The following is a 23,761-nucleotide window of genomic DNA, read 5'->3' as shown; positions in this document are numbered from 1 at the left end:
GGGGCTTAAGGATCCACTGCAGAGGGAGTATGCCCCTGTATGCCTACTCTCTCTGCTGTGGATCCAACTGAACATTGGGACCTTTCACTCCTTTACTCCTCCTCCTCTAAATTTTCCCTCTTCCCTCCTTCTTCTTTCGTTGACGACCTTGGCGTGGTTTTGGAGTATTGAATTGACCGCTCTTTTAACTTGATGGAGGGTGGAGTTGGACGGCATGCCACTCCACCCGTAAAACTAGAGTTACCTGACGTGGTCGAGCGAGGGGAATTTTATGTAAGCCATGCCCACAGTGCTGGGTCCGATCTCTTGGGACTGACGACCCTTAAGGCACTGTGGGTATGGCGTATATCCAGGTGAGTGTCCCAGGGCAGTTACCATAGCGTAACAGTATTGCTCCTCCCTCAGTTGGGCCTCCTTGGTGAGAGGGATCTCATCCTGGACGAAATATTTAAACTTAATATATATGGAAACTAAAACAAAAACCCCTACGACTTCTGGCATGGCAATGGACTGTTCTAAGGAAAACCCAGGTAATGAAGAACAGGCTGGTATTAAAACTTTAATACCATACACAAGCCACAAAGAAAAGCAAATTTAGAATTGACCCAACCTTGACTCACTTCGACTCCCTCTTTGGGAGTGGAAGTTGGTCAAGGTTCTTGACCTTGGAAACTGACAGAAAAATATCAGCATTAAGATTGGAAAATTATTTGTTAAGTAGGCACCCAACCTCAGAAATGTCATTTAGACAAATAAAAGAACAGGAGTGGTTAATAGAAACCACTACAAAAAATCAATCTTGAAAATTATTTAACCATAAAGAACATAGACAATATAAAAGTAACGATAAGAAAGCACGACAATATGAACAGTGTCAGGGTACTGTAGTACTTCCTAAAAGTGAAGAGCCAATAGAGAAAAATATTTGCTGGATTCCCTTAAAAAAAGGTACAACAATGTACAAGATTGTGAAGTTTACAGTATAACCAGTACAAAGTAATGAAAAGACTTGAAAATAGCAAAAATAAAATTTGAAGGCCAAGAATTGCCTTTCAAAATTAAAATCATGGGCCAAAATAGAGAACTGAGACCTTATGTTCCAAAACCACTACAGTGCCAAAACTGCAGTAAATATGGGCATACATGGAAAAATTGCAGAAATATATCGATTTGTGCATATTGTGGATCTGACAAACATACCACGCAGTGGAAGTGTGGTGAACCAAAATGTGTAAACTGTGGCCAAAATCACCATGCTAGGTCTAAGGAGTGTATGTACTATATATACAATCAGAACTGAAATTACTTCAGGAGAGATCAGGAATGCCAATAAGAGAAGCCAAACTAGAGTTGAGAGTTAGAGGAATGCATGATCCCGCTAGGAAGCAAATGTTCTCTGCTGCAATGAGCTCAAAGAATGAAACAAAAATGGAAGCAAATAACAAACCCCCAATAGATAAATCAGAAGGAAAAATAACTTTACAAGAAACTAATATAGCAAGAAATCAAGATACTTGTGCAACTGTATGTTCAAATTCATTTGAGATATTGGAGGAAATAGAAACACAGAGAATAATACATATATAGCTGTAATATTTACAAGATAATTATAATGAGCTGGAAGCTAAAGATAAAAAGAGGCCTTTAGAGAGAACTCCACCCAAAACCAAGGAGGACAAGCAAAACACAAGAGCTAATTCAAAAGACAAAAAAAGACTACTTGAAACAACCCCACCCAAATCCAAAAAACAAATTAAACAATCAGTAAGACCCAAAATCTATATGGATAAAAATGAATACCGGGAAGACAAAGTCAACGAAAATTGCTTGCAAACAAAAAATGAAAAAAGAGAAACCCAAATAAAAGAGAAAGTTAAAACATCAGATAAAATTGAAGAAAGTATTGAAATAGAAAGCCCAAAACCCCAAGAGCAAAAGCCATTTAAATGCACCTCTAATAAAAAGAACATCTGAGACTCTTCAGCCAATAAAGAAAACAATAGCAGAAATACATCACCCACCAAAAGAAGAACAAAGTACAGCAAAATTATACAACTTCAATAAAATTCAAAGTTCAGGAAAACAAATAAAGATAGTAAAACAAAACCCAAAACCTTCTTAAAATGTCTATTTTACAGTGGAATATCAGAGGATACGTATCAAATAATGAAAACTTAAAATCACTAATTAGAGAATGTAATGCAAATATTATTTGCTTACAGAAACTAAAAATAGGTAACAATGTTCTCAATGCTGGCATAAATTATAATGTGTGGAAATCAAACACAAATTTTAAATGACAACAGCCAAGGAGGAACTGCAATCATAACGCATTCTTCAATCAAATGCCAACCTGTTAGGATTAACTCGGTAATACAGGCATGTGCAGTTCAAGTATTCCTAGGAAAAAAAATAACAATATGCTCAATATATATGGAACCGTCGTTAGAAAGTCGCTTAATAGATCATCATGGAAATAATAGACCATTACAAGTGGAAGACTTAGAAAATCTAATAGAACAATTACCAAAACCTTACTTATTAGTAGGTGACTTCAACGCCAAACATCCCATGTGGGGAAGTACATCATCTGACAGGAGAGGAAACACTGTCCTAGATTTTATAGATAACAAAAATTTGATTATTTTAAATGATGGTTCTCCAACAAGATTTGATGTTATCATAATAGCACCTCTGCAATAGACATCACTTTAATTTTGCCCGTCCCCAGAAATTGGGGCCACAGATTTCAGTTGGAAAGTAAATAATAATTTTATTTGGGAGTGACCACTGGCCAATACAATTGAGCTAAAAAATAATTCTAATATAACATATATACCGAAGAGGAAAATGGAAGAAGCAAATTGGAATTTATATAAAGAGAAAACGGTGATTAACAAAAAACTATCTGACTTTACAAACCACATAGATGCTTATGAACATCTAGTAAAACAATAAAGATGATAAAGCAAATGAAACTATTCCAGTTACCTCAGGCAATCCGACTAGACCACTGGTACCCTGGTGGAATGAGGAATGTAAAGCAGCAAGGAAGATAACAAGAACATGCTTTAGAAGATATCTGAGACATAAATGTGATGCCAATAGAATTGCATATTTGAGAGCTAAAGCAAGCAGAAAAGAATATTCAAGATAGCCAAAAGAAATTCATGGAAAAATATATTAATAATATAAATTCTAAACTCAAGACAAAGAAATCTGGAAGAAAATAAATAAACTGCAGGGTAGTATCGGCCAGAACCATTACCTACATTAAAAGTAGAAAACAAATATATTTCAAATCCCAAAGTAGTCGCAAATGAATTGGGAAAATGTTTCGCCAAAACATCTAGTATCTCGAATTATACAAAGAAATTCCAATTAAAAATAAAAAAATTATGTCCCAATACCAATAAAATCTAATAATCAGGAAATCTATAATCTTCCTTTCACCATGGAAGAACTGGAAAATGTCCTGAAAATTGCAAGTCCAACAGCTCCAGGGGAAGACAACATTAGATATGAAATGATAAAAAACCTACCAGAAGAAAGCAAAACCTTTTTATTAGAAATTTTAAATGAATTATGGCACTCTCACAGCATACCTAAAACCTGAAAGAATCTTTAATCATACCAGGCTTAAAACAGGAAAAGACCCAGAGTCACCAAGCAGCTATAGGCCATAGCCCTTATAGTTTGTAATAAGATAAGATTTTGAAAAAATGTGAATAACAGAAACTAATATGGGTATTAGAAAATAAACAGCTATTGTCAACAGACAGTTTGGATTCAGGAAAAATAAAAGTACCATAGATCCCCTCTTAATGATTACAAGAGAGATACAAAATGCAATGGTTGGTAAAAAACAAACAATAGGAGTATTTTTTGATTTAGAGAAGGCATATGATACCACCTGGAGGGGAGGGATTTTAAAAAAAGTGATAGAAGGTGGGGAATAGGAGGCAATTTATATGAATATATTAGGGAATTCCTATCTGAAAGATATATAAAAGTGAAAGTGGGGGCAGAAATCTCTGATTCATTTATCCAGGAGAAGGAATCCCACAAGGTAGTGTACTAAGCGTGGCGTTGTTTGCAATAGCTATAAATGAGATAATTGAAATGATCCCGCCAGGAGTCCAAGGATCCCTTTTTGTAGATGACTTCGTCATATATAGTAGTGGTGAAAAAGCGCTGGACATAAGCAACAGATTGCAAGCAGCCATAAATAGGGTAAAAAAATGGGCCGATAACAAGGGTTTTAAATTTTTCTCCGCCAAAAAACAAAAGCTGTCAGATTTACAAGATCAAGAAAACAGGAATTAATTCCTACTTTATTTATAAATAATGATATAATTGAATATGATGATCAGATAAAATTCCTCGGTGTAATACTTGATAAAAAACTTACATATAAAGAACATATAAGAACAACTGGCGATAAAAGTAAGAAAATCCTTAAATATAATAAAAGTAATTGCGCATAATGAGTGGGGTGCTGATAGAACCTCTCTGATAAAAGTATATAAGGCTCTTTGTCTAAGTAAACTTGATTATGCATGTCAGTATATGGTAGTGCTTCTAAAACCTTATTAACAAAACTGGATGTCATACATAACATGGGTATAGACTATGCACTGGAGCCTACAGAACTTCCCCCGTGGAAAGTCTGTATGTAGAAGCAGGAATAGATCCCCTGAAAGTACGAAGAGAAGAAATGGGATTAAAATACATAGCTAAAATAAATAATCTTAATGATAATCCAAACACCAAATATATGAAGAACATAACAATAATTATGACGACAAACCAAGAGCCTCTAAACCATTGGAGAATAGATTAAAACCTGATATAGAACATCTAAAATTAGGAACAAGTACATATCAAAAATAACACTTCTAAAATACCTCCGTGGAGACATGCTAAAATAGAAATCTGTGAGAAATCATTTAATAAGAAGGTAACAGATGCACAATTGAAGAGTGAATTTCTGTCACACCAGGAAAAACATATAAACGGGATATTAGTATTTATACAGATGGTTCCAAGTCGAAGGAGGGTGTAGGCTATGCTGTATTTTAACAAAAAATATAAAAATAAGGGAAAAAATTCAAAAAATATGCTCGATATTCACTGCAGAGATTAATGCTATATTAGAGGCTATAAAATATACCTTTATGGTGGGAAAGGCAAACGATACCTTTGTAATATACACGGATTCTTACAGTGCTTTAGAAGCGCTAAGACAATACACAGTTTCTCATCCCGTAATTGAAGAAATAAGAGAGTGGATAGATATAATAGTAAAACGGAAATCTATAAATATAAAACTATGTTGGGTCCCTTCCCATGTGGGCATAAAGGGTAATGAAGAGGTGGATAAAGAAGCCAAAAAGGCAGTAAAAAAGGAGTCTATCAAAAAATACAAATACCTTACAATGACATTAAAACAACAATAAATGAATACTGTGAATCAAAATGGGAAAAAGAATGGCTAGAATTGAATCATAAATTAAAGCATATTAAATCATCTGTAAAACCTTGGAATAGACAACAATGTCAAGAAGGGAAGATATCATATTAACAAGATTAAGAATAGGACATACATACTTGACACCCACAAAATCTTTGATGTTGCAAGGCGAGGAAAGAAAGGAAAGGCCCCTACTGTGACCATTGTCGTACTCTGGTCACAGTCCGTCATCTGCTAACTGAATGCAAAAAATTCGAAAGAAAACGAAGATCCAAAAACATATATAATATCCCACTTGAAGAACTATTGGGAGAAAATGCCCCACTTCAAAATATTGTAAATTATCTCAAAGAAATAAACCTGCTTTATATGATATAACACGTCTTATAATTTCATAGTTATACAGTAAGCGCTGAATGGCCTTTGCTGCCCCAGTGCTTGGTGTTACACCTAAACTTTATAAAACCAACCAATCTCAGTCATAGGTCACTACCTCGCTGAGGCTCTTGAGGCAAAGCAGACTCATAGACAGTATCCATGAAGTCTTCTGCCAAATCAGGTAAGAACCAAGGTTTTTAACCTACAACATGTGTTGTTTCCAGTTTATTTCAGTAATTTAAGCTGTCTCTTACCCTCCACCAAGGGTGCCAATCAGCTAGATATATCTGCCGGGGGAAGTTGAATGTACAAAAAATGATATTGTTATGATACAATAAAGTTTTGTACATACTTACCTGCAGATATATACGAATTAATGGCCCGCCCGAGCCTCCCCTCAGGAGACAGCGGAAGAGAAAATCTGATTAGAAAACAGGAATGGTTCCTATCCTGCCAACCCCACCCCCGCGGCGGGAGGGTAGATCACCTGAACCTACCTGTAGCGTGTGCCGCGAAATTTGAATTTCTGTCGAGGACAACGGAGTCTATAGCCAAGTATATATCTGCCGGGTAAGTATGTACAAAACTTTATCGTATCATAACTATCATTTTTTAATTCAAAGTGATTTAAAGTAAAGGTTATGGTTTAAGAATATGCATTTATATATAATGACTTTGCCACATTATGTGTTACTATTTCTGTAGCTATGCATGTTTTAAGTAATAGTTGGTAATGATGATTCCTTTAGTTTTAATTAGTCAGTTCCTACAGAGTTCAAACATTTATTCTACTACTTGGCACACAAACTCGAGCCTGTTAATTTTACTGACAATTCAAACTTCATTTTGTTCATGAAACTTACCTGTCAGATATATATATAGCTGTATTTTTCCGAATCCGACAGAAATTTAAACACTTACGACACACGCAGTGGGAGTCAGGTGGTTAGTACCCATTCCCGCCGGTGCTGAAAACACCTGTTTGCAGCACCTCCGTCCAGATTTTGGAAACTTACTAGCTACTTGAGTTTATTCCCTTTTGGTTTTTTCTTTGGACTATCTGACAAATTGGATCGGTGGCTTGGCACACGTTGACTTTGGATTGATTTGAAATTTTGGAGGAATTGATTTTTCTTTGATCAAGATGTCAGGGTCTAGTTCTGCTAGCGCTAGATTTTGTTCTATGTCCGAATGTAGAGGTAGGCTACTGAAAGCTTCAGTAGACCCACATTCTGTTTGTAAAGTTTGCAGGGGGAATGAATGTACGTTTGAAAGTCGTTGTAAGGAGTGTGAAAGATTAACAGAGTCCGAATGGAAGGCGTATGAAACCTATCTTAAGAAAACTTGAGCGAGATAGGTTAAGGTCTTCCTCCAGGAGTGTTTTCAGGTAGGCAAGATTTTAATTATTCTCCTGCTAACCCTCCTTCTGTAGATTATGCTCCTACCCCTGTAGTGTTGCCTCCGGCCCCTGAAACAGTGTCGGTAGAAGGTAATACTTTATCGCTAATTCTTGAATCGATTCGTACTTAGAATCAAAAGTGTTAGCTCTGGAGAGCAAAAGTGAAGAGAAGTGCAGTGAAAGCCCCTTGTGTAGTGGAGGGTGCGTCAGATCGGCCTCATTCCGCCTCTAGACCTAGACCTCTGCTTGACTCCCAGATTACGGGGAGAGAGCATGTCGAAAGTCGAAGGAGGGTTACGAGGAACCCCCACCGATCTGGCGTGCCTTCGGCAGCTTCTGACGAACCTACCCCCGACTGCCAAGGAGCGTGCGCGTGCACGTCTTCTCAAGGAGTGCTTTTCTTCTTCTGAAGCTTCCTCCCCGCGCAAGGGGTGGAGCTCTCATACCGCATCACGTCCGCTGAAAAGGACGGCTCGCGTTCGGGACGCTTCGTCCAAGTTGTTCTCCGGAACTTTGCTCGTCGCCCGATAGTGCGTTTTTGCTGCTTTTCCCTCCGCAGAAGAAGCGTAAGGATTATTCGGAGGCGGAGTCTTTCCTAGATGTTTCTTTCGAGCGCCGCAGTCGCTCTAAGGTGCGTGAAGTGGCGGTTCCTGGGAGTAGGAAGAAGGCGTCCCCTCGCCACTCGCCTGCTCACAGGATCAGCCCCTCCCCAGAAAAGGAGGCTTCACCTACAAGCAGATTCTCCAGTCTCTTCAGCAGCAACTTCGAGATGTTTTTTCTTCGAGAGAGACTGTTCCACGTCGCCGTAAGAAGGATGACAATCTTCCTGTGAAGAGGTCGAGGCGTTCTCCCTCTCCCTCTCCTCGCTCGTCTCTCTCTCCGTTTGAGTCTCCCTCTAGAGTTCGTTCTGCTCCCCAGCAACTTTCTAGAGGAGGCGAGAAATTCGTTTCTCGCTCTCGTGAAGCGGTTGTTTCCGCTGCTACGAAACTTGTTGATAAGAAGCGCGTTTCTTTAGATGCCGAGCGCGCTTCTGTGAAAGTCAAGCGCGCTTTAGTGGACGCCGAGCGTGATTCGGTGCAAGGTAAGCGAGCGCCAGTGGACGCTCAGCGCGTTTTAGTGGACACGCGGCGCGCACCAGTGGACGCTCAGCGCGCGCCAGTGGACGCCAGGTGTACACCTGTTGCGGTCGAGCGCGCTTCAGTCGGCGCCAGTAGATTGGCTTCGGACGCCAAGCGCGCGCCTACGGACGTCAGTTTTCCACCTCCGCAAGCGGAAGCGGGAACTCTTCCTGTTCGCCGCTCTTTCTCTTTTGAGAAAGCTCGTGACTCTTCTTTACTTCCTCCGACTTCTCCAGTGTCTGAAGAGGAAATTAGTGACGCTTTCGTCGAAGTGGACGAAGAACAGCAGTTGGCTCCAGTTTCGACGGACTACAAGGTTTTGACTCGTTTGCTACAGTCAGTCTTTGCAGACACTTTCCAACCTGAAGCTCCTCGTACTCCTCCCTCTCAGTTTTCGTCATCCAAAGCTACTAAGATCTCGGGCTTTGTGAAAATGAAGAAGTCGCTTTCTACGAAGCAAGCTTTTCGAAAGGTCCATGATTGGATGGAAAAGAGGAAAGCTTCAGGCAAGACTTCTTTCGCTTTACCACCTTCAAGACTTTGTGGCAAAGCTGGTATGTGTATGAGACGGGAGAAAACGTCGGAGTTAAGCTTCCAGCCTCAGCTCAAGGAGACTTTGGTAGTATTGTGGATGCCGCCAGAAGATCTTTTCTGTCTTCCTCTAAGGTCTCTTGGACGCATAGTGAGTTAGACTTTCACCTTAAAGGCCTCTTCAGGACACTAGAGGTCTTTAATTTTCTTGACTGGTGCCTTGGAGTATTGGATGCCAGGTCCAGGAGTTCTGATTCCATCAGTCTGGGGGAGCTGTCCAGTGTATTGTCTTGCATGGACAAGGCCGTCAGGGATGGTTCTGAGGAATTGGCTGCTCATTTCAGCACGGGACTGCTTAAGAAAAGAGCACTTTTTGCAATTTTTACTGCAAAGTCGGTCTCACCAGCGCAAAAAGCGGATCTTCTTTTCGCTCCTTTCTCAGAACATCTCTTCCCCCAGTCTATGGTAAAGGACATAGCTGCCAGTCTCCAGGAGGAAAGCAACCCAAGACCTTCTGGCACAGTCTTCTAGGAAGCCTACTACTACTTCGTCTTCTGGGTCCTCTGCTTTGAAGAAATCGAAGCCCTTTCGATCCGCTTCTTCCTCGAAGCCAGCCCCTTGAGGAAGAGGCTCTTTCAGAGGCAAGACTCCCGCTCCTTCCAAGAGCAAGAAGTGAGAGGGAAGTCCTTCAGCTCCAGCCAGGTAGGGCCAGGCTTCTACATTTCGCGAAAGCTTGGGAAGAGAGAGGTGCCGACGCTTGGTCTCTGGACATTGTCAAGAAGGGGTACAGAATTCCTTTCCTGATGTTACCCCAGCTGTCTTCAACACCAAAGGATTTGTCTCCTTCGTATCAGGGAGAAAAGCAGAAAGTGCTTCACGATCTACTAGATCAAATGATCGAGAAGCAGGCAGTGGAACAGGTCTTCGACCGGAGTTTCTCTCCGGGTTTTACAACAGTCTGTTCCTAGTGCCGAAGCAGTCAGGGGGGTGGCGCCCCGTTCTGGATGTCAGCAGTCTAAATCGCTTCGTTACCAAGCAGAAGTTCAAGATGGAGACACCTCAATCCGTGCTTGCAGCCTTAAGAGCGGGGGATTGGATGGTCTCTTTAGACCTTCAGGACGCATACTTTCACGTCCCCATCCATTCCCGATCAAGGAAATACCTGCGGTTTGTCCTGAAAGGGAAGATTTTCCAATTCAGGGCACTCTGCTTCGGTCTCAGCACGGCGCCGATGGTGTTCACCGTTCTTATGAAGAACGTTGCGAGGTGGCTCCATCTTGCGGAAATAAGGATCTCTCTCTACCTAGACGACTGGCTTATTCGAGCCTCATCGCAAGACCGTGTCTGAAGGACCTTCACACGACTCTGTCGTTAGCGAGGTCCCTGGGACTTCTGGTGAATCTCGAAAAGTCGCATCTTGACTCCTTCTCAATCCTTAGTCTATCTGGGGATTCAGATGGACTCAGTGGCTTTTCGGGCTTTTCCGTCCCAGGGGCGACAACTTCAATGCCTGGACAAAGTGTCGGCCTTTCTAGGGAAGGAAACATGCTCGGTGAGGGAATGGATGAGTTTGCTGGGGACCATTTCCTCACTGGAGAAGTTTGTTTCTCTGGGAAGGTTGCACCTCCGACCACTTCAGTTCTTCCTCTCAAGCAATTGGTCACGCAAACAGGATCTAGAAGAGGTCTTGTTTTTGACGGAAGAAGTGAAAAAGCACCTCAAAATGGTGGTTGGATCCAAAGAAGCTTGCGGAAGGACTTTCGCTCAAGCTTCGGAACCCCGACCTAGTGTTGCTCTCTCCGACGCGTCCTCCACGGGTGGGTAGCAACATTGGGAGGGAGAGAAGTGTCAGCACCTGGAGAGGGGAACAGGTGTCCTGGCACATCAATCTAAAAGAACTTTCAGCGGTTTACCTTGCTCTAAGGTTCTTCCAAGAGGAAGTCTCCAACAAAGTGGTTCAGATAAACTCGGACAACACCACAGCCTTGGCATACCTCAGGAAACAGGGGGGAACTCACTCTCCTTCTCTGTTCGCCATCGCGAGGAATATCCTGATTTGGGCGAAGTCGCAAAACGTCACGATTCTGACAAGATTTGTGTCAGGCGGTGGAAAACGTGCGTAGCGGACCTTCTCAGTCGGCAAGGACAGCTTCTGCCGACGGAATGACCCTTCATCAGGAAGTATGTCAGGCGCTATGGAAGCTGTGGGGACGTCCTCATGTGGACGTTTTCGCAACTTTCCCGAACGAAGAGACTTCCGCTGTATTGCTCCCCAGTTCTGGACCCGGGAGCAGTGGCAGTAGACGCCCTACTGTGGAATTGGTCGGGACTAGACATTTACGCTTTTTTTTCCCCCACCCCCTTCAAAATCCTCGTGGAAGTAATGAGGAAGTTCGCTGCATCAGAAGGAGCGAGAATGACCCTCATCGCCCCCTTCTGGCCAGCGGTCCGACTGGTTCACGGAGGTGATGTCCTTCCTAGTAGACTTTCCAAGGACTCTGCCCCTAAGGAAAGATCTACTCAGACAGCCCCACTTCGAGAGGTACCACAAAAACCTCCCCGCTCTGAGTCTGACTGCGTTCAGACTATCAAGAAGTTGGCCAGAGCGAGGGGTTTTTCAAGACCTGTGGCAACGGCGATTGCCAGCCGCAAGGAGGCCCTCCTCAATCGCAGTTTACCAATCAAAGTGGGCTGTCTTTAGAAGTTGGTGCAGAAGGAAGGGCATTTCCTCCACCTCAACCTCTGTGAGCCAGATAGCAGATTTCCTTCTTCACCTTAGGAAAGAAGCGAAACTAGCTGTTCCCACGATTAAAGGCTACAGAAGCGTGCTTTCTGTGGTCTTCAGACATAGAGGACTCGACTTAGCGAATGATAGAGACATTCATGATCTCATTAGATCATTTGAGACTGTGAAAGTTCTCCAACCTAAAGTACCATCGTGAACTTAGACGGGGTACTGAAGTTTCTCATGTCGAGTCAATTTGAACCGCTCCATTTAGCCTCGCTTAGGAATCTTACTAAGAAGACCATTTTCCTAACCGCTCTGGCGACGGCGAAGAGGGTTAGCGAAATTCAAGTCATAAGCAAGCATATTGGGTTCAAGGATCATAGTGCAGTTTGTTCCTTAAGTCCTACGTTCTTAGCAAAACGACGAGAACCCTTCCAACCCTTGGCCGAGGACGTTCGAGATCAAAGGGTTGTCGGAGCTAGTGGGACCTGAAGCTGAGAGAGTCCTGTGTCCTGTCAGGGCTCTCAAGTTTTATTTGCAGAGAACCAGAGCATGCAGAGGTTCTTCGGAGAACTTGTGGTGCTCTGTGAAAAACCAGATCTTCCGATGTCGAAGAATGCACTGGCGTTCTTCTTAAGAAGTACGGTTAAGGAAGCCCATGAAAAGTGTAGTGAAAGTGACATGGAGCTTCTGAAAGTGAAAGCCCACGAGTTGAGGGCTATTGCTACTTCGGTGGCTTTTCACAAAAATATGGCAATCAAAGATATTTTGGGCGCCACTTATTGGCGAAGCAATTCGGTGTTCGCTTCACACTACCTGCGGGAGGTGAAAGCAACATACGAAAATTGTTACTCGCTCGGACCATACGTCGCTGCAGACACTGTTTTGGGGGCAGGAGGTAGCGCTCATCCTATCCTTTAATGGTTTAGGGGAGTTTTTAACTTGTGTTATGGTTGTGGGGTTGACCGCCTGCGGCGGATCTCCCTTCCATTAGCTTAGTCTATGTGGGATACTTTTGGTAGGCTACGCCAGGTGGTTTGGTTTTACTTCGTTGCCCTCATTTGTATGGTCAATGGTCTAGTCACGTCGTGGTCTCGCCCCTGTTGACAGATCATCTGGAGTGCACCAGCTTTATAGGTCTCTACCTTGCTGGCAACTCTAGTAGCACAAGCAGACTTATGCGGCAGTAACCACGAAGTCAGCTATGCTAACAGGTAAGGAATCAAGATATCAATTATCTGCATATATGTTTCCTAAAATCTTCTATTCTGTCTACTCCCACCACCAAAGGTGGGATTCAGCTATATATATATCTGACTGGTAAGTTTCATGAACAAAATGATATTGTAATGATACAATTAAGTTTGTTCATACTTACCTGGCAGATATATATAATCAAGTACCCACCCACCTCCCCTCAGGAGACAGTGGAAATAAAAATTATGAATAGAAAATGGGAATGATTCCTGATACCCCGCCTCCCAGCGGCGGGAATGGGTACTAACCACCTGACTCCCACTGCGTGTGTCGTAAGTGTTTAAATTTCTGTCGGATTCGGAAAAATACAGCTATATATATATCTGCCAGGTAAGTATGAACAAACTTAATTGTATCATTACAATATCATGTTTTACTAGTATTAAAACTCTGAACACAATTTCAAACCCATTGAATTTCAAACCAATTGATTTTAGTGGCAATGAAACCCATAGTGGGCAGGAAATCATTGTAGTGATTGTTAAAATGGTATTCAGTTACTTTCTTCGGTAATAGAATCCAACCATTTTCCAAGCCCATACTAGTATTTTTTTAAATTGCAGGACCCTGAAGAAATACAGTAGACTCCTGGCAAATGCAAGAGAAAATTTAGTCTTGTCTATAGTTGAAGCATATTATTGTCATGATACAATTTCTGTAAGGTAGCTGTATCCTTAGCAATTTAGAGAATTCAGTGTTGTGATATTCTAAGATATGATGTACATGTTTTTGTCGGCTGCTAAAGTTCAGCTTGTATCAAGATGTAACACTTAAATATATGTTAGATTGTAGACTATGACAATGCTGTCTTTTGTTTACAGGAGTTGGGTATTGTCCCATGATTCACAGTTATGCCCAGTGAATGGTAAAGGAGTTTCTGATGAGTAGTCTTGTCTTGTCTTCAAAGTATTGTGAAATATTTTTATACAGGGAAGGTGCAACGAAGGTGCATTCACTTTCATATCTAGTAATGTGAAAATGATCAGGTTTGGTAGTGCTGATTTTTGTAAGGTGGTTTATCAGTTGTTTGTGAGCTGGTGTTATCAACTGTAGAGTTTTTCTTTTCTCTGTGTGCAGTTTTTGTAAAGCTTCAAAAGAAACTTATTGCACTGAAGTCATAATATTTATCTTGTGGAAGTTTATACTTGATTTGGTATCATTTCTCAGTCGACTTTAGGACACTGTGGTTCACTTTTTCTCCAGGTGGCATACTGTTTTCTCTTCAACTGCAGAGGCTTAGTTGCTACTGCATATTGTAACATCCACATATCACAGGAAGTCTTTGCCTACTAGGTTAACGGGATTAGTTTCAGATGGCTTTCATTGTTTTTGACAACCCTGTCCATTTTTTTACCTGGGCTTACTGTATCCATAAGAGGGCAGCCTGCTGAAGAGGTAAATGTGGCATTGTTTTTAGCCTTTGGGAATATCCCAGGGTTGGGTGGTTGTGCAGTCTGTGCTTGGAAGTAATGTATTTTCTTTTTACAAGCTAGTGTCACACTTTTACAGCTTATAATGTAAGGATGGATTATTTAATTTTCCTAGGTGTAAAGAAATGGAAAACCTTTCTAGATCTGCCATCCAGTGGAGGTCATTTAGATTTTATCTACTGTATAGAATTGGGACTGAGTTAATCTAACTCTGAGATATGTCTTCCATCAAATAGGCATGGATTTGTGTGTTATTGAAACCAGATAACTGTATATTGTAGTATTTGCTGTCAACCAGTACTGCTGCATAGAATTGAGATTGTGTTAACTTGAAGGAATATCTGCCATCAACTAGTCTTAGGTTTGTTTGCTATTGAGAACAGATTACTGTATATTCCACCCTTTGGTGTTAACCATTACTAAGTGTGAGGCGAGGCTACTTGCCACCACCCTATATGAATAAAAACTTTTGTCAGTTGAATAGGTTTGTATAATTTGTAAAAGCTAGTGTCTATTCATCTACAGCTGGTTCTTCAGTGGTATGGTTTTGGCCATAATATTACAGCAGCCACTTGGATGTATATCGCCTTTCCTTGAATTAGTGCTACTGCACGATCTGTAGGTGATAGTGGAGGATGCATCATGACTTTGCCAGTCGAGAAGATAATAAGTGCCAAGGGAGAGGAGAGGCAATATGACTGCTGGAGAAAAAGTACAACTACATACAAGAGTGCTGCCGACTGAGATGACAAGAGTGCCAGACTGATATGAGAAGGTGCAAGACTGCAACTGCTACAGGTGAAGCTCTACAGAGAGTGCCAGACTGATATGGGAAGGTACAAGACTGCAACTTAAGGTGAAGACCTACTGAGTGTGCCAGACTGAGATGAGAAGGTACAAGACTGCAACTGCAGCAGCCCAAGAACTAAGAAGTGGGTTAAAGGTACAAAAGTTCAAGTGCAGATGATGCTGTAAAGTCTGCAGTTAAAAAGGAAAAATAGACTGCTCATGTCTATAACTCTTAACAGGAGGTAGAGAGAGCAACACCATCTGTCTGTGACTGATACAGGAGGTGAGATTCGAGAAAGGCAAGAAGAAAAAATAAACTGGAAACAACAGGAGCCGAGATCTAAGAAGAAAAAATAAACTGGAAAGAGCAGGAGCTGAGATCCAAGAAGAAGAAAAAAATTAGAATGAAAAGAGCAAATACCTAAGGGTATAAGATACTAATTTTACCATAATACAATTAGACGAACAAGACTAAACTGTGAGGTTTTGTGTAAATAGTCTACTATGTAGTGTGTGTATTACATTCCAGTTTCTTCTCCATTTCCTGTAACATTTTTCTTCTTTTTCTCCTCTACTTTATAAAATTTCCTTTTCTCCCTCTTTCGGGGTCTTCAAAGCTGCATTCGTGTCAGTGTAACAGTCTCCCAGTTTTCAAAACACCTGCATAGATGATAACCACAATGTATGGCCTTTTAAACTGTGGGTGCCTTCAGCTTTTTGAAGACAAAGCACTATTTACACTCCAAGTTAACTTGAAATGTAATAATGTCTGTCCACATGAAGCCAATGGCACCTATAGCTTTACAGGCCCCACTATTGCAGGATACAACTACAGGTGCCTAGAGAACTGGTTGACTGGTTACACTGACATGAAAGCAGCTTCAGGAAAACCTTTGGGACTTCTAAGGCAGCTTCAGGATGATCCTCAGGGGGAGTTAGGCAGTTTCAGTATGATGTCAAGTTGAATGGCAACTTCGGGACGACTTTAAGAGTTGTAAGGTGGATGGTCTATCGGCAGGTGGTGTAGTTTTGAAAGCTCCACACTTGTCATCTTCTCTGGCAATTTTTTTCTACTTTACAGGATATTTTAGAATATATGTGGTCGTGCAGAGGTACATGAAGTCCACTTCTCCCAGGGGAATTAGAGAATGTAATCTTGCAAGTCAAACATCTCTTGGGGATAAGTGCCAAGTTGCAGTTGTCTTTGTATACAAATCCCTGGTCCAATTTCCCTTTGGGACACTTGCCAAGTTGTAGCCTTCTCTTGATCTGCGTACACAAAGCCTGAAATATAGATCATGTATCAGCCTTGTGTAAAACATTACGATCTTGCAAATTTTTTGTGAAAATTGAACGGCATTGGCTGGCAAAGATCAAGATAACTAATCTTTAAAATCTGTTTCAGGTGAAAAGCTAACTGATGAAGAAGTGGAACAATTGCTTGCTGGACAGGAAGACTCTCAGGGCAACATCAACTATGAAGAGTTTGTAAGGCTTGTCCTGAGTGCCTAAGGCTCGAAGGTTCTTCTGGAGTAGTTAACGTATATGGGAAGCATTTAAGTATGAGTTTGGTCATAACCAACGTTACGTATTAAAGCTTTTAACTATTACCACAGATATTTATATGCAAACGAGTCTACGAGAAAATTTAAAATGCTGTTCAAGGTAATGCATTTTTATATTTTAATAGATATTTAAGTATATTTAAAAACATATAGTTACCTGGTAGATTTTGCCTTTTTGTACTTACTAATTGTAGAAGCTATGCCTATTAGCAGTAAGGATGGAAATTAATAAAAAACAAAAAAATTCAGGTATTGTAACCGTGAAATTGTTAGCATTACATGACATTCCACTTCAAGGAAATTGTGATGTAAGTTTGTATTCAACTGTTTTAGATTCAATGCATTATATTCTCATGTTTGGAATAATATATCATTTGTAAACAATAATTTTTTACTTCTTCCTCGTTGGTTTGGGTAAAATGACATTCTTAACATACTTGGAATCTGATAACTGCAGAGAAATAAGGCCTGATATTAAAGTGGGTTTGTTCAAGACATTGAGCTTATCAATTACTGGTTTGCCCTAAAGTATTCCAACAAGACCAAAAATAAACCTCCTTGTAATCATGTTGCCAGTTGCACATAGTTTACAACGCCTCTGTTCAATGTCTGCCGTATCTTTTAGGCCGTCTGTGATAATGTGACCCAAATACGGAAATTTGTCCACAAATTAGGATGGTAGACTAAATACATGAAGAATGTGATTTTTTTAAATGAAGTTAAAAGGCATAGAACAATAATCCCAAGAGGGGTTAGTGCCATTACATAAGCTTCTTTGCAGCATTCCTTTGGGCCCTAGTTGCGGCCCCTTTCATTCCTTTTATCTTGCTTTCCACCCTCCCCTAACAATTGTTTCACAGTGCACCTGCAAGGTTTTCCTCATGTTAAACCTTTCAGAACTTTTTGCTCTCAATTTCCCTCTCATAGGTCCTAGCACTGGTATCTGGGTGGGTTTCAATTCCATCCCATAGCGGTGGTGAGCCAGTTTGGTAGTTCCTCAGTGTTTGATAAATGACCAAAGTTTAACTCAGACCTTTGCAAGGCAATATATATTGATTTACAGCTGCGATTTGTTTATTGTCACTTCTAGGAACTTGCAATACTACCCAAAATGACAAGGCAATTTCTTTTGAGATAATGAAAATTTAAATATAAATTACAGTATTAAAATGATTCAAATGTTCTATATATAATCTTGTAATATTTAAAAATACTGTATTAATTTGATGTGGTGCATGACAAGGCTTTAGCTCACATTCTGTATACCAATGGCTCCAAAATTGACACAGAAAATTGGGTTTTGTAGCCTTTTTCCTGATGTATAGTAAAGTAGCTTTTGTCCAACACAACAAGTTTACTGCTCAAATGAATCTGTTTTTAGTAGTCCTTCAAAAGTGTTCGACCTCTAAAAAAAATGTTTTACTAGATCATCATGTACACTACAGTACTGCCCAGGAATGTATAATAAAAGCATCCACTGGTAATGCACCTTTCAGTGTGGTTAATGTCATCAAGCTATTGTTATTTTAAAAATTATTATAACTGGGTACCAGTTAAGTGAAGGAGAGGAGCAGTAACATGACAAAGAACATGGTATTAAGAAAAATGTTGAAAAGTATTATTTTTTGCCATTAAAGCAAAACTTTTCAAAGAATATGCTGGTCTACTCTATAGTTATTTCTTGTAATACATTACATTTAGTTTAAAAATTTGTTTCTTATTAATATTGTACTTTATAAGGCATACTGTATCCATGATTTTTTTATTCTGCATTGCATTACAAATTATGATTCACATAGGAGGTATAGTATAGTGGTTTATAAATGCATGAAGTTGTTTGTACATTTAATTTACAATTAATTTTTTATTAATACTGTACTGTATAGAGAATACTGCTTCCATGATTTATATTATTATTCTGAGCATTGTATATCAGAAGAGGATAGTGTGGGTTTATAGTGGCATAAACAGGTTGGTTATGTAAATGGCATGGGCCTACATTTAGTTTAACATTTATTGTTAATCCCTTACTGTATGAAAATTACTGTATCCATGATTTGTATCAATCTTTGCACTCTCTAACCAATAATGGTTATTATAAGAGGTACATGGTAGTTTACTTGAGCATAAACAGTTTGTTTATATGCTAAGCATGTGTTTAGCACTGTTACATATGAGGGATATTACAGGCAGTTCCTGGGTTACAACAGGTTCGGCTGACGACTTTCCGAGGTTAAGGCGCTTTTCAATTATATTTATCAGAAATTATTTCCAGGGTTACAACGCCTACAACACTCGTCTGGCAGAAGAAATATGACTCCAAAAATCCAAAATAATCAATATTTGAAGGGTTTTGGGATGAAAAATGCAATAAGAATGCAGTTTACATAGTTTAGAATGCACCCAAAGCATTAAAAGTAAGGTTTTCTTAGGATTTTTGATGATGTTCCGGCTTACGACGATTTTCGGCTTACGACGCATCTCAAGAACAGAACCCCCGTTGTATCCTGGGGATTGCCTGTATTAGTCTTTGCAGTGTTTTACAAATAATAGTTATTATAAGAGTTGTGGTGTGGTTTATAAGGGCCTAAACAGTTTTTTTTAATATGAAAGGCATGTGTTTATACTCAGTTATATATGAGGGACATTATCATGCGCAGTTTCAATGTTGCACAATAGGTATTCGAACTTATTACATATGTATACTTAGGGCCAATGTACTAAAAAAAAAAGTTGGGGAAGTTTAACAAAGCTTAAAGGGAGATCATTGTTGGTAATGGTCAGTAATTATTGGGATAAACCCATTCAATTCTCCCATGGGAATGCAGTACATGTCAAAAGATGGAGAATTACCCTTGTTAACTGCGAATTGGCAATGTTTGTGACTTGAGATTTTAAGGGCTGTTCAACAAAGCCATTTTATGACTAGCAAATGCTGGCTAAATCTCAATTCTTGACTTTAAAGGATTCGGCTTCAAAGCTGGGCAACTTAAAAGTCTGCCTCCTTTTATCGTACACTCTGGATGAACCATGACTTCTTGGAATAAGGTGGAGAAATGAAGTACCTGATTTTGTCCGTGATTGCTCAAGTTCGGGTTTAAAATTAATATGACCTGAATTGGCTGTCTTTAGCCATCTTCAAGCTAAGGCATTAGGGAATTATATTAATTCCTTTTTCCTGCTGGTAATCCTTTTTTTTTCTTTCTTTTTGGCTGCCTCTTATATGTTTCTTATTTGTCCATATCCCTCTAAAAATTACCTCATTCAGGTAGGGTACAGTACTTAGAGTTAGGGTGTACCCTGTATCTCACTATCCACCGGATCTAAAACCTGGTTCTCTACTGAGGTCAACCAATATTGTTAGATATAGGTATGCAATGGATTAACCAATCATTTATGACAAAATGAAATAAATTTATCAAAACCACAAGACAAGTTGACAGAAAAATATACCTTTATGAGATTAAAACCAAACTAAAAAGTTATAGAATTTCACTTAAAACTATCCCAGCTTCATTAAGGGTGCAGTGACCAACCCTGAAGAGGCCTGTTTGCCAGTGGACACCTTAAGACATCCTATTCCTAGCTTAACCTCCTACAGGACACTGTTTCTCACCCTGGCCAAAGATTCCTCGAGCCCTTCGGACTCCCAAAATGTACTTAATCTCAATTTGGTTACCAGATATATAGTGGACCACTTAACCTTCCCACCTTAAGCTTTGGACTGTAAGATCTCCTTATGCATGACTACTCTAATGTCATTCTTCTTGCATTTTAATAAAGTTTGCTTTTATTGACTTTTTTTTTCCTTTCTAATAAGTGAGACCTAATTTTTCTGTATTTCCCTTGACTCATCTTTTAAGATTAGGGTGGGTTATGAGTTAAAAAGAATGAATGTCTTTAGGCATGATAAGTTGTGATATTCACAGAGCAATGGGAGAGAATGAGTCACTATTTTACGCTGCATCTACAGGGACTGAAGCCAAAGCTTAAAGTGTGAGGTGATTATAACATGTAGGAATGTACGAAGAGGAGTTAGGATGTTAAAAATGTGGCAGTAGCGCAGAAATTACCACGTGTAAGTAGGCCTAAAAAATAGTCTAGACCTATAAAGAAAAAAAAATGACAGTTGAAAGACAGTTGAAAATATAACAGTAGCACAGAAATTACCACGTTTAAGTAGGCCTAAAAAATAGTCTAGCCCTAAATAAAAAAAAAAAAAAAAAAATACAAGACAGTTGAAAGAAGTGTTCTTACTAACCTCTTGAAAGTAAAATCTGACTTTAAAACATCAAGTAATAGTGAATTATCTTATGGGGAAGATGATACGGGAAAATGCGGTGGAACTGTATGGAGAACAGGCTAAATATGAATGCATAGGTAAGGCTATGCTGGAAGGGCTGATTTAGTTGAGGTGAATGGGTAAGGAAATCAAATTACCTGTGCTGAGGTTAAGGAAAATGAAAACATGAATGTATATAAGTAAGGTAACTAACTAACGGGACTGGTTTAGTTAAGGTACAAGTGTCGGAAAAAGTTAAGGTAAAAGTGTCAGAAAAAGTACACTTATATATAACTGTATGAAGGGTAGAGCAAATGGAAACATGAATGGATATGTAAGGAAAGGTAAGGGTAAAAGGACTGGCTTGCTTTTATGCTCTTTTTCCTTACCATCAATATGGGTACTTTTTCCTTAAACTTTTACCTTAACGAAAGCAGTCAATCCACCCTTACCTTACCTATACAGTCTATAGCCTCCTCCTTCCATTACAATTCCACTGCATTTTCCCTTGCCATATCTTCCCCATACGATAATCAATCATTACTTGAAGTTTTAGAGTTAGATTCTAACTTCATGAAGTTAGTCAGAACAAATTCTCAATATTGTCTTGTCTTTTGTGTCATTTTTGGTCTAGGGCCAGACTGGGTGGGTCCTTTTACATAATTCCTTAGGCCTACTTAAATGGAATTTTTGTACTACTTCTACATTTTCAACCTTCCTACCTCCTTTTCCTACATTCTTACGTGATATCAAAAAGTCAAAATTAAGTTTTTGGTTTCAGTCCTGTTTACAACGTAAAATAGTGACTTATTCTCTCACTTTGCTCTGTGAATATCACAACTCGCCATGCCTTAATACATTCATTTTTAACTCGTAATCCATCCCCAACCTTAATACGGTAATTAACTATGGATTACGTAGTCTGAATTTGGGTTAAATTACAAGAAAAGGCAATAGATATCCGGATATTTTACGTACACACTACAACATTTATGGTTTATCATCCTTAGAACAGAAATTGGGGAAAATGCAATAGTTAGCCATCTAATTTCAGAACCTATCCGATAGAAAACTCAGAAATTTCGTATAATTAAACTGATTTTATTGGAATTGGTTTCACTCTGCGTTAACCTCCAAATACATGTCATTTATGTGTTCTATAACATGAAGATAATTGATGCCTGGTTCGTAATTCACAAACAGTAATAAATTAATTTAAATTGTTGCCGTTTATGGCCATACATTTGCATAAACCTGAATTACCTGAATTACCTACAACAAAATGTCCTTGTAATGTCCTTAAAGGGGAAAAAAAAAAAAAAAAAAAAAAATTTTTTTTTTTTTTTTTTTTTTTTAAAACTATGTTTTAGGGTATTACAACACGTTAGGCCTACATTATGTACTTGAAGCTACATACAAAATATCACAAGTTTAGGTTTAATAATAACCTACACCAAAAATGTCCTCATAAACGGGATTTTGAAGTGAATTACGACATGTTGGCCTACACAATCTACTAAAAGCTGAATAAAAAATATGTCTAAATGTCAAGTCTAAGGCATATACAGCAAATTGTCGTCATATTAGGGCTTTTAAAGTTGTTTTTAGTGAATTTAAACACCCTATATCAATATAACCTACTAAAATCTACATTCCCACATATTCGGGCTAAGGCATACCTATACAAAATATCCCCATAATATGAATTTTAAGCTTTAATTCCTTATGGGCATTACAATGTATTAGGCCTACATAGGTTATCACAAGCTACATAAGAATGTAGATATAAGCAAACATATACATCAAAATGTCCCTGAAAGAGGTATTTCAAATGTTAATTCCGTAGGGTATTACTACATATTCGGCCTACATAAGGTACTAAAAGCTACATAATGGGTCTTAGACAAACACCAAAAACCTCATAACGCGTAATATAAATCTCGTTTTTTTAATGCATTACAAAATAATAGGCTTTTATAATCGACCTAAAGCTGTCTGTTTACATAAGTAAACAACCGACTGGACTGACAGAGCTACTGACTACCGCGTTTGTGGCCACCCTCCGAAAAAGGGATTTTGACGTAAGGAAAAATCTATTTCTGGGCGATTGGCTCGTGTCGCCAGCGAAATATCCTTTAATCTATTATTTCTAGGGTAAATGTACTAACACATACCAGAGAATAAATAAAATAAAGAAAAAGGTCAGTATAACTGACTCGCTCACCCTCCAAGAGGGTGTCGGTATGAACACTAGGCGAGTGAGACCACTACCACGAGCCAAATACCAATAGAAATCTCCCACAACAGAAACCCTCCATGAGGAGAGCCGACCCACAGAGTGAGCAGCTCGTACTACTACTACTCCATCCCATGCTGCCGACTGCTGCGCCTCTGGTGGCCATCCTGAAGTTAGCAGACAATCTTGGGCGAAGGGATGGGTAGGGTGGGATTTCGCTGGCGACACGAGCCAATCGCCCAGAAATAGATTTTTCCTTACGTCAAAATCCCTTTTCTGGGCTCAGCTCGTGTCGCTGCGCGAAATCGTACCAGAGAAATAGCACAAGATTGTAAACAAAAGTAATAAAATAAATCAGAATAGGTCTCAAATAAAAAATAAAGTAAATATAAAAGGAATATAATTGCTAAAAAGATACATATACACAGTGAAACAAAATAAAAATATGCTTAAATTACCCTTAATTCTAAACATGTTTCTTAACATAAGGTAATTTACATATGTACAGAGGTAAATTGGCTTACATGTAACAAAATGGTATCTGTGTAAAAGCATGTATCAAAAATATAATAGCA

At 39.4% G+C, this 23,761-nt stretch overlaps 1 protein-coding gene across 1 annotated transcript in view; it reads left to right on the top strand.

Moving 5' to 3' along the window:
- The window catches only part of LOC135205039 (myosin-2 essential light chain-like), a 32,303-nt gene extending 15,629 nt beyond the window's left edge, over positions 1-16,674 (top strand). The window contains exon 5 of the mRNA XM_064235299.1: positions 16,509-16,674. Coding sequence (XP_064091369.1) covers positions 16,509-16,615 — 107 coding nt within the window. The 3' untranslated portion in view covers positions 16,616-16,674. The remainder of the gene's footprint in view (positions 1-16,508) is intronic.
- Positions 16,675-23,761: the final 7,087 nt, after the last annotated feature.

This window comes from Macrobrachium nipponense, chromosome 48 (assembly GCF_015104395.2).
Source record: "Macrobrachium nipponense isolate FS-2020 chromosome 48, ASM1510439v2, whole genome shotgun sequence".
In the NCBI taxonomy this organism is placed as follows: Eukaryota; Metazoa; Arthropoda; class Malacostraca; order Decapoda; family Palaemonidae; genus Macrobrachium; species Macrobrachium nipponense.
This window is presented reverse-complemented; position numbering and strand designations above follow the sequence as displayed.